We start from the raw sequence: 10742 nt of genomic DNA, 5'->3' as shown, positions 1-10742 counted from the left end.
AGTTTGCAGGTCATGGAGATATCCCCAACTACTAAGAATTTTTTTATGTGATAGTTAACTGCAGTTAACTTCTCCATAAAAACAAGCATTTATCTAGATTAAAGCATATTAACATAAAGTACCTTGTGATGAAAGAGAGGATTCGGAATTGTCATTTATTTATAAAACTCATAGGCACAACGTACATGATAGTGAATTCACTCACTATAACCTTTCCTATCATGTTATTTAAGGAGTATGAGAGTTGTAAATCCCAAAGATATATTTGTTTAGTACAAATTTAGTTTAATCTGATTTTGTAGAGACACACTTAGAGATATCTTTTATTTATTAAAGATTTTGTATTCAGTTTATTTCATGCTTCTCCTTAAGTGTACATGTTTATTTTTTAGTAAGCGAAATTTGGTCTATCTCATTAGAGACAAGTAAAGCTCTTAATAGAAACAATTAGACTACACGAAGATTGGCATGTATGATCACATTAAATATATAATCTTCATAATAACTTCCCTGTCCTTAATCTATGTGATTGGGGTTGTTGATATTCATTACCATGATTTGTCTCACTTTGAAAAGATTATTGTGATGACAACCATGACCCAATATCAATAGTCTTGATATACATAGTTTCTATTGACACAGATAAGTTCAGGGTAGCACGCTTAGAAGCAACCTATACACAATATTCAGATGAACATAGACTTTAGTCCTATTACAGTTTTTTCATAAGGGGTGTTGGGTGCAGAAGATCAAGCAACATTCCTACTAACAACATCGCATGGCTTCCCATTCATCCATGTTCTTTAAGATTAAACTTTGTTTGATCCACATCGATGCATAAACCGTTCCTTTATTCTACATTAAAACAACGTCTAATTCTGAAAGAAAACTAAGGACTACACAAAAACATTCTCACATTAATAACAACACTACAGCGCTCCATAAATCATGTTCTTCTCCTGGCCTACGCCTTTTATTTGCCTTTTATTCGGATAACAACAGCCTGCCTCATCCACGCTCTCTTCAGAGGTATTGGCTAGCAAGCTTACCTTCCTTGACGATATAGTTTTGTGTCGGAAAATCCTCTCCCTTTAAGTACCTCTCTAGCATGTCTTTGGTTCCGGCTGCATACCGCAACTGCACCAATTCAATTACAATCAATGTCAGCAACTAGCAAATGAGAGATAAACAAGGGACCCACTAAGAGGACTCATGCACATGAGATGGAGGATTGTGGACCATGCGCCGGCGTGGCACACTTATGTGAGATCCAAGTCACTCGGGGGTCCGGGTTCCACTCATCAGCTGGACTGCATGTGCATGAGAAAAAAATGGACAGTAACAAAAGAATAGCCAACCACCCATACTCAATCTACACATGGCCCACCTGATGAGGGACTGGTCTGGTTTTTTGGTCAGTGCATCGTTTTGGTAGGCCCCACTTGACGAGTATCTAAGATCTCAAATGGGTCTGTGATGAACGCCCTACATCTCATGTGTGGAAGAAGGGGAAAAGAACACATTAGCTTACTTGAGCATCAATGGTGGTGCCCGAAATATGAGGCGTCATTGCATGGTTAGGCATGTATCGCCATGGGTGATCCTTAGGAGCCGGTTGCGGGTACCACACATCCCCGCTATAACCTGCAAACTCAAAAAGACAGGAAAAAATGAGAGTTCAGGGAAACCGAAGATTGTAAGTAGGTTCAAATGCAAACCATAGAATACAAAAGATTGGAAAATGCAATTGAATCGGCAACTGAAGAAAAGGTTCTCCTTGGGAGAAGTCCAGGAGGCGCAGACGCCCCGACATGGAATATGTGAGATACAGGTCATTCATCATCACAAACAGGTCTGGCCCAAAGGCCACAACTGTTTGTTGCTTATAGACTGTTGGTGATTCTTCCTAACTATCCATTTTCGCAATTACGTATGACCAACTTGATGAGTGGACCACCCTGATTTTGGCTACATGTCCCTGGAGGGTTACTTCCACCTGATGCATTGCCTAGATTTTGCAGACGTGTGCCATCCTAGCATGCCACTCAGATCCTCTTGAATCAATTGAGTGAGAATCTCATTCACATTTCTCAAGATCTACGGCCCTGTTTGATTGCCACTAAAAATGAGTTCATCTCACTTTAGTTAACAATGATGACGTATTAGAGATTTTGATAACCCACAATCTATATAAACTATGACTCTAATACATAATTACTGTTAATTAGAATACAATGAAATCATTTCCAAGTGGACAACCAAACAGGCCTAATAATGTGATGAAATTTGTTGTGGAATACAAAAGGTGTTATTCAAACAAAGGGAAGCTTGTGTCTCAAAGCATTGCATCATTACCCATCAGGAACGGGACTTTGATCGCATGGAAACTAAAACAAGATTGCTTCCTATACCTACAAGTATATAATTTTTTTATATAGGTAATAATGGGCCTTAATACAGATTCCGAGGGAGTGATCATCATAACCTGCTCACTTCTGTAGGTTCTTGATAATAAGAATGCTCTCTGTTGCTCATGCACAATAACTAAATTAATATGCACACGACTAACAGGTGAAAATGGAGAATGCAAGCATCAGAGTTACCTGCAATGTGGCCACTGGTGCACGCATCTGCCACAGCTTGGGCGTCCATGATCGCCCCTCGGGCATTATTCACGATGAGAACTCCCTTCTTCAACTTTGCAATTCTCTCTTTGTTGAACATCCCCCTGATATGCAATTCAACCAAAATAAATAAATAAATAAAATAAAAACCAGATAGGCTCTTTGATTCAAAAGATACAAAATGTCTACAATTCTTAAAGAAGGAAATTTATCAGTGTCTCATACTGGAATCATCCGCACCACATTAACAGGTATGTACATGCTAGGTGGGCCCTATGGATGATGAGAGTGTTTATGTTCAATACAGAGGGGGTCACCTATGGATGGATGAGAGTGTACATGTTCAATACATGATCATTCATCTTTCTTATATAATAGGTATTACTGCGACATCGGCCTTCCTTAGGGGCTTGTTTGGATTGAGGGTAAACTAGGAGAAGCATTCAGTTTATGTCAACAAGACGTTTGCACTTGCTTGAGAAGTGGAGGATGCCACAGCAAATTGTTTGTGTTGCCTTTCCCACAACCTTTTCTTCAAAAAGTCAAATGGTGAGGAAAAAAATCTACCTCTAATGCAAGGTATCAAAAAACGGTTATGTAATGGCTATAACGATTGTTATGTAATGGTTATAGGGCTGTAACGGCTGTTATGGAAAAAATGGCCCGTAATGGCTATCACGGCCACTATGGAAAAAATGGCCCATAATGGCCGTAACAACCTTAACAGCCCTGTAACAGTCAGTTACAAGTCTGATGAAAAAAAAGAAGTAGCCACAACGGTTGTTATAGTGTGCATAGTAAAGTGAATACCTTGATCCAAGGCGAGGTTTTAAATGGCAAAATTGGAGAGAAAAGAGGTTTCCCTTTGTAGGATTGCAACCCAAACACTTTCAAATGCAAAAGGAAAAGCATTTTCCAGGACTTGTCTTTAGCAAAACAAAGAAGTGAGAAGGGTTTACTTCCCCTAGCGCTGATGTCAGTTTACCATCTGCTCATGTCACATTTTGTTTTCCTTTGCATTCCCCTAGTTTACCCGCAATGGCTCGGTGGCAGACTCACAAGAGTTTCAACATAGAGGTCATGGGTTCAAGTGCCCATTGTGGTGTGTGTGGGCGTGTTAAAATAAAAATAAAAAGTTTGCTGGGAACCGGAAAGTGAGGAAGCTGATTCCTCTACAATTATCATAGAATAAGCTTATTCTACAATTTTGTGTGTGGGACTGACTGTGATGTGCTCAGGACATTCACTGTCCATGTGGCAATACAAAACTAAGATGAGCCACCCCTATAAAATCATGCCTAAAACCTATAAAATCAAGTGGACTGGCCCACCTAGGTTTTGCACAGCCTGATTTTTGGTGTGTTCATTCATACTGGTGGGGTGGTCTTGCGAATGGATTAGATGGAATTTAGAAAACAGTGGGTTGCATGCACAATCTGGAATGTTTTAATGGTGCGTCCCCATCCCAAATGTTCCCAGTGGTGTGATCCACCTGTGTGTATTGGATCATCCTGAGTTTTGGACTGAGTGAATTGGGGGGGGGGGGGGGGGGGGGTGATTTTGGAATTTCAAATAAGCGGAGAAAAGGTGCCATACTCAGATCATGGGTCCCGCCACCTATTCCAACCATGGTTCCACTCGGCCGAGTCATATCGTTTTCAATGGGCAATGAAATGAGTCCCAAAACAAATCTGGACCAAAATGGAAGGTCAGGCAAGTCATACCAGTTTCAGTGTCCAAGTGAGTCACTCCAAAAACTCTATTTAGAACCATGATTTGAACCAATCAAATCATGTCAGACACTGACATTTGAGCCTAGCAAACCTCTTGAACTAATAAAGGGAAATTTCATGTTTGAGACTTAAGTTCTTACTTAGTTTTCTCGGTAAGAGGCATGTTGATAACAATAATGTCGCACTTCGGAAGCATTGCATCAACATCTTCCTCGAATTTTGCACCCAACTGATTCTCGAGCTCTGGTTCCATCTTCAATCGATCATGGTAGAGGAGATTACAGTTGAAGGGCTTCAGGCGTTGGAGCAAAAGCTTCCCGATGCGGCCTGCACCAACTGTCCCAACGGTCTTTCCCTCGAGATCATAAGCTCTATAAGCAATAGCTGCAACATTCCAATCCCCATTAATCACCTGATGGTAACCTGGTAGGAAATTGCGAACAAGAATGAGAATTCTCATTAGCTCGTCTTCTGCAACGGAGACGACATTGCTTCCCGTGACCTCGGCGACTGTTAATCCTGCGGCGGCCGCTGCTTTCAGATCAACATGGTCAGAGCCAATCCCAGCAGTGAGGAGAAGTTGTAGATTCTTGGCTTTCTTGATCCTTTCTGCCGTGACATAGGCCGGATGGAAAGGTGTGGAAATGAGAACATGCAGATCTGGGATATGTTTCTCGAGTTCTGCATTCGAAGATAAATATAAAATCATCACTTCTAATTCGAATGGAGTTCTTGAACTTGAAACAATAAGGGCGAGCATGAAGATTTCAAAGAATCAAGTGACAGAACTTGAAACAATAAAGGCAAGTGTGAACATTTCAAAGAATCAAGTGACAGAAATGGTAAATTATGAACTCTGGATTTGACAAACTGAGCATTGCTGGAATCACGTTCCTTTATAATTTTAAATTGAGGTAGATTTCTACCATTTTGTAAATGGTGGTGACGCATCCAACATGCGCATAGGAATCCAGACCATCCAAATAGCATGTCCCACCATAGACAGCCACAGCTCAAAAGTCACACTGGTCAAACAATCCTAACCATTTGGACTGCTGCACAATTGGGTTTTAGCCATCCATCAGATTGCTACCAACTGATCAACATGGAGCTTCTGGCTATTCTCCACCCACAATGGCCCCCACAATTTTGAAGTCTGGATTGTTCAAAATTTATAGAAAAAAACGATGAACAAAAACCGCAGCATTGTCCTTTGAAGTTTATGCATGAAACCATAAAATGGTGCATTGATCAAATTCCATTCAGAAACTTAGATAGGGATCATTAAACATGATTTAAAAAAAGGTTTTGCAGAGGAACCAAACAGAGGCTTCTTGAAACAAGACACAGGTGTATGCAGACATGGGTGAATAGATCATGTCACTAAACTAGGACAACAAGTTCTGGGCCTGCAAATCTATGGAAAAGAGCCGTCTTTGCAACCAAACCCATGCATTCAAGTCACATTTACCAAATGAAGTCACCAAATATCATGACCCAAACTCATCAAATCACATTCCACAGGTATATGTATGCAATCAAACTAGAAGAGGTCTGGTGGGGCATACATGTCATGGATTTTCTAGAAATTTGAAATATCATGTTGGTAAGGTCGAATTATTTTAATCTTCAAGAGATGCAGATGCAAAATCCATTTATCATTCTACCATTCAGAAGAATTCATGGCTTTTTGATTAATTTCTTGCGAATTATGCATGCCAACTAAGAAATCATCTGGTCCATCATTAGGTGCCCTTTCTCTCAGTGAAACATTTTATCACTATTCAGCTGCAAGAGAATTCTGAAAGGAATAGTGGTCAGGTGTATAGACTGTAATAGCTATTCCATGTAGTCTATCAACCACCATCCATTTTGCCTCAAGATCTGATATTATGTACATTCCCTGCAGCCTGCTATATTGGATCTTGTCGTGGAAAGGAAGGTGGCTAACAGATCATAGATTGAATGGTGGTGTATGGTCTACAAATCAGATCATTCCTCTTTAGTATTAAAAAAACAAAAAACACAAAGGGCTTCCTTTTCTCATCAATTCAGTCAACTAGACATCTCTTGCCTTTTTTCCTTGGGGGTTATTTGGACGAAGGAAAACTAAAACATGGATATAGAAAAGTAAGCTGCAACCCCAAGGGAATGGAAAGCTATGGATTCTGATGTTCCTTCTATTGTTTGTTTTGAATTCCAGTTTTACATGGATTCCACAAACAGTCTCCTCGAACGGTCACCTCATGTGTCTTCTCTGCCTCGGAAATCAATTTAACATCATTCTTTGGGAGAAATGAACATGCACAGTTTCTGATGAAATGTTGTGAAATTGAAATCAGTTTCCGTGGTTACTTTTATCTCAAACAGAGGCAAAGTGCGTTTTCCATGGAAATCAATTTCATTTCCCATGTTTTCATGTTCCCAAAACACTGCCTTAAATTACACTGATCTCCATATTTTTCATGTCTTAAAAGTTCTAATAAGCAAGTAAAACAAATAATAGCTGGAACTTTTGCACACCATGCTTTTATTTATAGCTAACAAATAATTTTCACTTAGTCTCTACTTCATCTGTTTTTGAATGATCGAAATCAAATTGAAACATCTCAAAGTCAAATTGTATCTAGTATCTACTGACCACAATTGGGGCCTTCTTTGTCATCCGTTACTATGTACTGATGGCCTTGTGATTCAAGCCATTCCCGTATGCCCAACGAACCCTCTGCACAACCTAGAAAGTTGGGATTCATTGATGCATATTCATTAGCTTTGTAGAACACTCCGACAATCTTCTTGCTTCCTGGAGATGCCTGCATTTGACAATGTAGAGAAACCCATTCACCAAAATGTCCGTAACAAAATGTAAAGCTTCACCAAAATACTACTGCTACAGATTCATTCTCATGTACTAAAATTCCAATTTATGAAAACTTGACTTTTCTTATCCAAACAGAGCTCAAATCACTGATAAATTAGTTGCAACTACAAGCAAAACATTGCAGCCGTGATCTGAAAATTCAGTTTTGTTGTGACCCAATGAATATTGAAGTGAGGTCTGCTTCTGCTGACTCAGCAAGCTACTCGAAAGACTCACTCAAGTCAGACATTTTCTCCCCATGTCTTCGAAATTGGCTGGAAAATGCTAAACAACGGTTTGCCAACTGTTATAGCTGCAGTGACTCAGTTAAGATGCAACTGAGTTGAATTGGGTTAGTAGATGGCAGAGTCAAAATGGGTGAACCATGAGACAAGTAGGGTTTTCCCGATTCAAAAATCTTATCTTCCTTGAACCGCGCCCTGACCCATAGACAGCCCTGGTGACCAGTCGTGTGAAGTTACTGAATGAACAGAAGCTAATTACAGCTGTGGGTTTGAAATAACAACGACAGTTCAAAACCTGGGACATGGTCAGATCAACCTGTAAAAAACTGTATGCCAAAACTAACCAAGCAATCTAAAGCCTAACACTTCTAACTTAAACCATATCTTAAAAATCCTAAAATACTATCTATCTATCTATCTATATTTGGTTTTTAGGACCCCATATCTTCAGTGTTGGGTCATGGGTGAAAGTGGGGTTTGCCGTTGATAAATATTCTTTTTGGAAGAAAAAAGTGGACAAGTGAACAAGTGCAAACTAGTTTTTGCGGAGGGCGCTCCTGAAAGTGTTTTGCTTGTGATTTTGGTGTTCTCTTGGAGATCTACAAGAGCGGGCCCATCCCTTCCTTGAGTTTGATGTTTTCATAGAGTGTCCGATGTGTGTGACTGTGTTGCATAGAATGCAATAGGGTGCATGGGCCATGCAAAATATTGACAAAATAAGAGCATGAAAGATTCTCTTGAAGAAGATTTTCCTACATCTTTCATCCATCCAGGTGCAGATTGCCTTAGCATTTGAAGTAAAAGCAGTTCCCATGATCAGAGATTGGAGCTGTGATTGTGCCGCACATGCCAACCTAGCACATGGGCGCGAGATCCAGGCCACTTTCCCATGTAGGTCCCACTATGAATATACACTAGCCCAAAAATTAGACATGTCTATTTATCAGGTGGGTCACAATGTGTATTGTGTAGATTTCCTCATGTATGCATGGCTCACTCAGTGACTAGAGCAGCCTAATTTTGGGCCAAAGGCACATCCACTCTCTTAAGTCTCTCCCCAATGATGGATGGCATAGATCTCGCACAGGTGTGCCATGTTGCCACGTGTTTGAGAGAAGCGCTAAAGCGATTCATACTAAGGAGATACATTGAAGAGGCTAATCACGGCACACACGTCAAATTCTCACATGAACGACAACAGCTGCACGTGAACATGGCCTAGCCCATAAATCGGACCAATCTATTTATTAGGTGAGCCACACTTGGGTCCGACTCCATGGCTCAATGGTAGACAGATTCTGTTTCAATATTGAGATCATGGTATCGAGTGCTCATGTGGTGTGGGTGTGGAGGTGTTTTTTTTTAAAAAAAAAAAAGGTTAGAAAATCACCAATTGCCTGCATCTAACATGCAAGTATGGTCATCCAAATGAGGGGACCCGATTGAGACATGGGATGTTCGCATTGGGACCCACGTACAGCGCAGCCAGATCTAGCACATGCGTGCTACATTTACACATGTTTGCTGCCAAATTCACTCCTTCAATCTCTCAATGAATAACATGAAAAACAACCTGCATCTTTGCCCAGTATACGACCATTTCAACTACGTTTTTTAGCCTGCAGCTCTGTAATCCAGAGCATCCATCTGCCACATCCCACTTTGATGAATCATGCCCCAAATTGAAGGTTATGATTGTCCAATGGAGGAAATTTTCAGGGCATGGTCCAACCACGTTGAGAAGCAACAGACCAATGGTCTGGATTTCTGATATAGGGACCCCACTTGTCAGAATAAAAAACCCTGGTGTCTAGCAAAAACTCCGGCAGCTGTTTATTTCTCTTCTTAACAAACAATCTTCATGCGATAAATCAAAAGTTTCAGATTGTCTTAGGGGGAGATCCTCCTTGCCGCAGCCTACCCATGGCGGGACGCAACAGACCAACGGTCTGGATTACCGATCCATGGGCCCACCTGTCATGATTAAAAAGTGGGACCCACGTTCGGCAATCTAGACCATTGATCTTTTGTCCCACCGTGAAAGGGTAAGCTAACAAAAAAGAATCCTCGATTGGAAAATCTTAACCCTTCAATTTGCAATACAACAACGGTCCACATTCAACAGAAAACAACCCTACTATCAGTTGCTGGGATCTTCCGATCAGTGAAATTTTCAGAAAATGCTCCATCCACAGTGGAACCCAACAGATCAATGGATTGGATTACAAAACCACAGAACCTAACTGTCATAGATGAAAAAGCGCGTATACCGTGAAAAGAAGAAGGGCAGGTATCAAATAATTCCTCAGAAAATGAAGAAGAAAGAGGAAAGAGCTGAAAGTAGAGCAAGGGTAAAAGCGTAAATAATTACATGAAGTTGTCTGGTAAGAATCGATGGAGAGAAAGCTCGAGCTCTGGAAGCGAGAGTTCGAATCGCAGCATTCGTCGCCATTTCTAAACAGAGCAGTTTTGGAGCGAGCAATTGAGGAGAGCGAGACGATCATTTTATAGAAGCACGACACGTGTCGGCCTGTGGAAGCCGACGGCGGCAGAGACGAGTAAAAGAGAACCGTAAGTTGACTGTGATCTTACACGTGGTAGGATATCACACGTGCTTATACCAAATTAGGGCGAGACACCGGTCTTATCCTTATCCAAATTCAAAAATGAACGCCATTTGGGAAGTAGATGGGTGTTATCCGGGTAAAACGTAACTGAGGTTTTCCGTGACTGTGAGGCCCATCGTGATGAATATGTTGTATATCCACGCCGTTCATCAGTTTTTTCAGTTAATTTTAGTGCATGGTCCGAAAAATGAAGCAGATCCAAGTCTCAAGTGGACCACATAATAGGGATTAAATTTTCATAATAAAAAACTTCTTGTTGGCTATGAAATTCTCTAATCAGGTTGATATTTGTGTTTTCCTGAGACCTTAAGAACCAGTTGGATAGCAAATAAACATGACGGTTTGCCTAAGAAGTTTTTAATGGTGGGAGTTGAACGTCCACTGTTTCCTGTGGTGTGGTCCACTTGAGATTTGGATCTGCTTCGGAACATTCCCTATATGTGGAAAATTCGATGGACGGCGTGGATATACAACACATCCATCAAGGTGGGCCCTATAGCCAGGTGAATACCCATTAGGGCCTGTTTGGCCGGTTGGATCCGAAGGGATTGGATGGTATTGAAAGGGACTGGAAGTTAAATCCCAGGATTGGCCCGGCGTGCCAAACCGAGTCGGTGATCTGATCCCAATCCCATGGATCTTAAGACAATCCA

At 40.9% G+C, this 10742-nt stretch overlaps 1 protein-coding gene across 1 annotated transcript; it reads right to left on the bottom strand.

The window, feature by feature from the left end:
- Positions 1–759: 759 nt before the first annotated feature.
- Positions 760–10013, bottom strand: LOC131235363 (formate dehydrogenase, mitochondrial). Its single transcript, XM_058232523.1, has 6 exons — positions 9834–10013; positions 6999–7170; positions 4498–5038; positions 2604–2728; positions 1532–1644; positions 760–1137 (listed from the first exon to the last, which is right to left on the bottom strand). The coding sequence occupies exons 1-6, from the start codon at positions 9912–9914 to the stop codon at positions 1024–1026; spliced, it is 1146 nt and encodes a 381-aa protein (XP_058088506.1). The 5' UTR covers positions 9915–10013; the 3' UTR covers positions 760–1023.
- Between the last annotated feature and the right edge of the window lie 729 nt (positions 10014–10742).

Source organism: Magnolia sinica, chromosome 19, assembly GCF_029962835.1.
Source record: "Magnolia sinica isolate HGM2019 chromosome 19, MsV1, whole genome shotgun sequence".
In the NCBI taxonomy this organism is placed as follows: Eukaryota; Viridiplantae; Streptophyta; class Magnoliopsida; order Magnoliales; family Magnoliaceae; genus Magnolia; species Magnolia sinica.
This window is presented reverse-complemented; position numbering and strand designations above follow the sequence as displayed.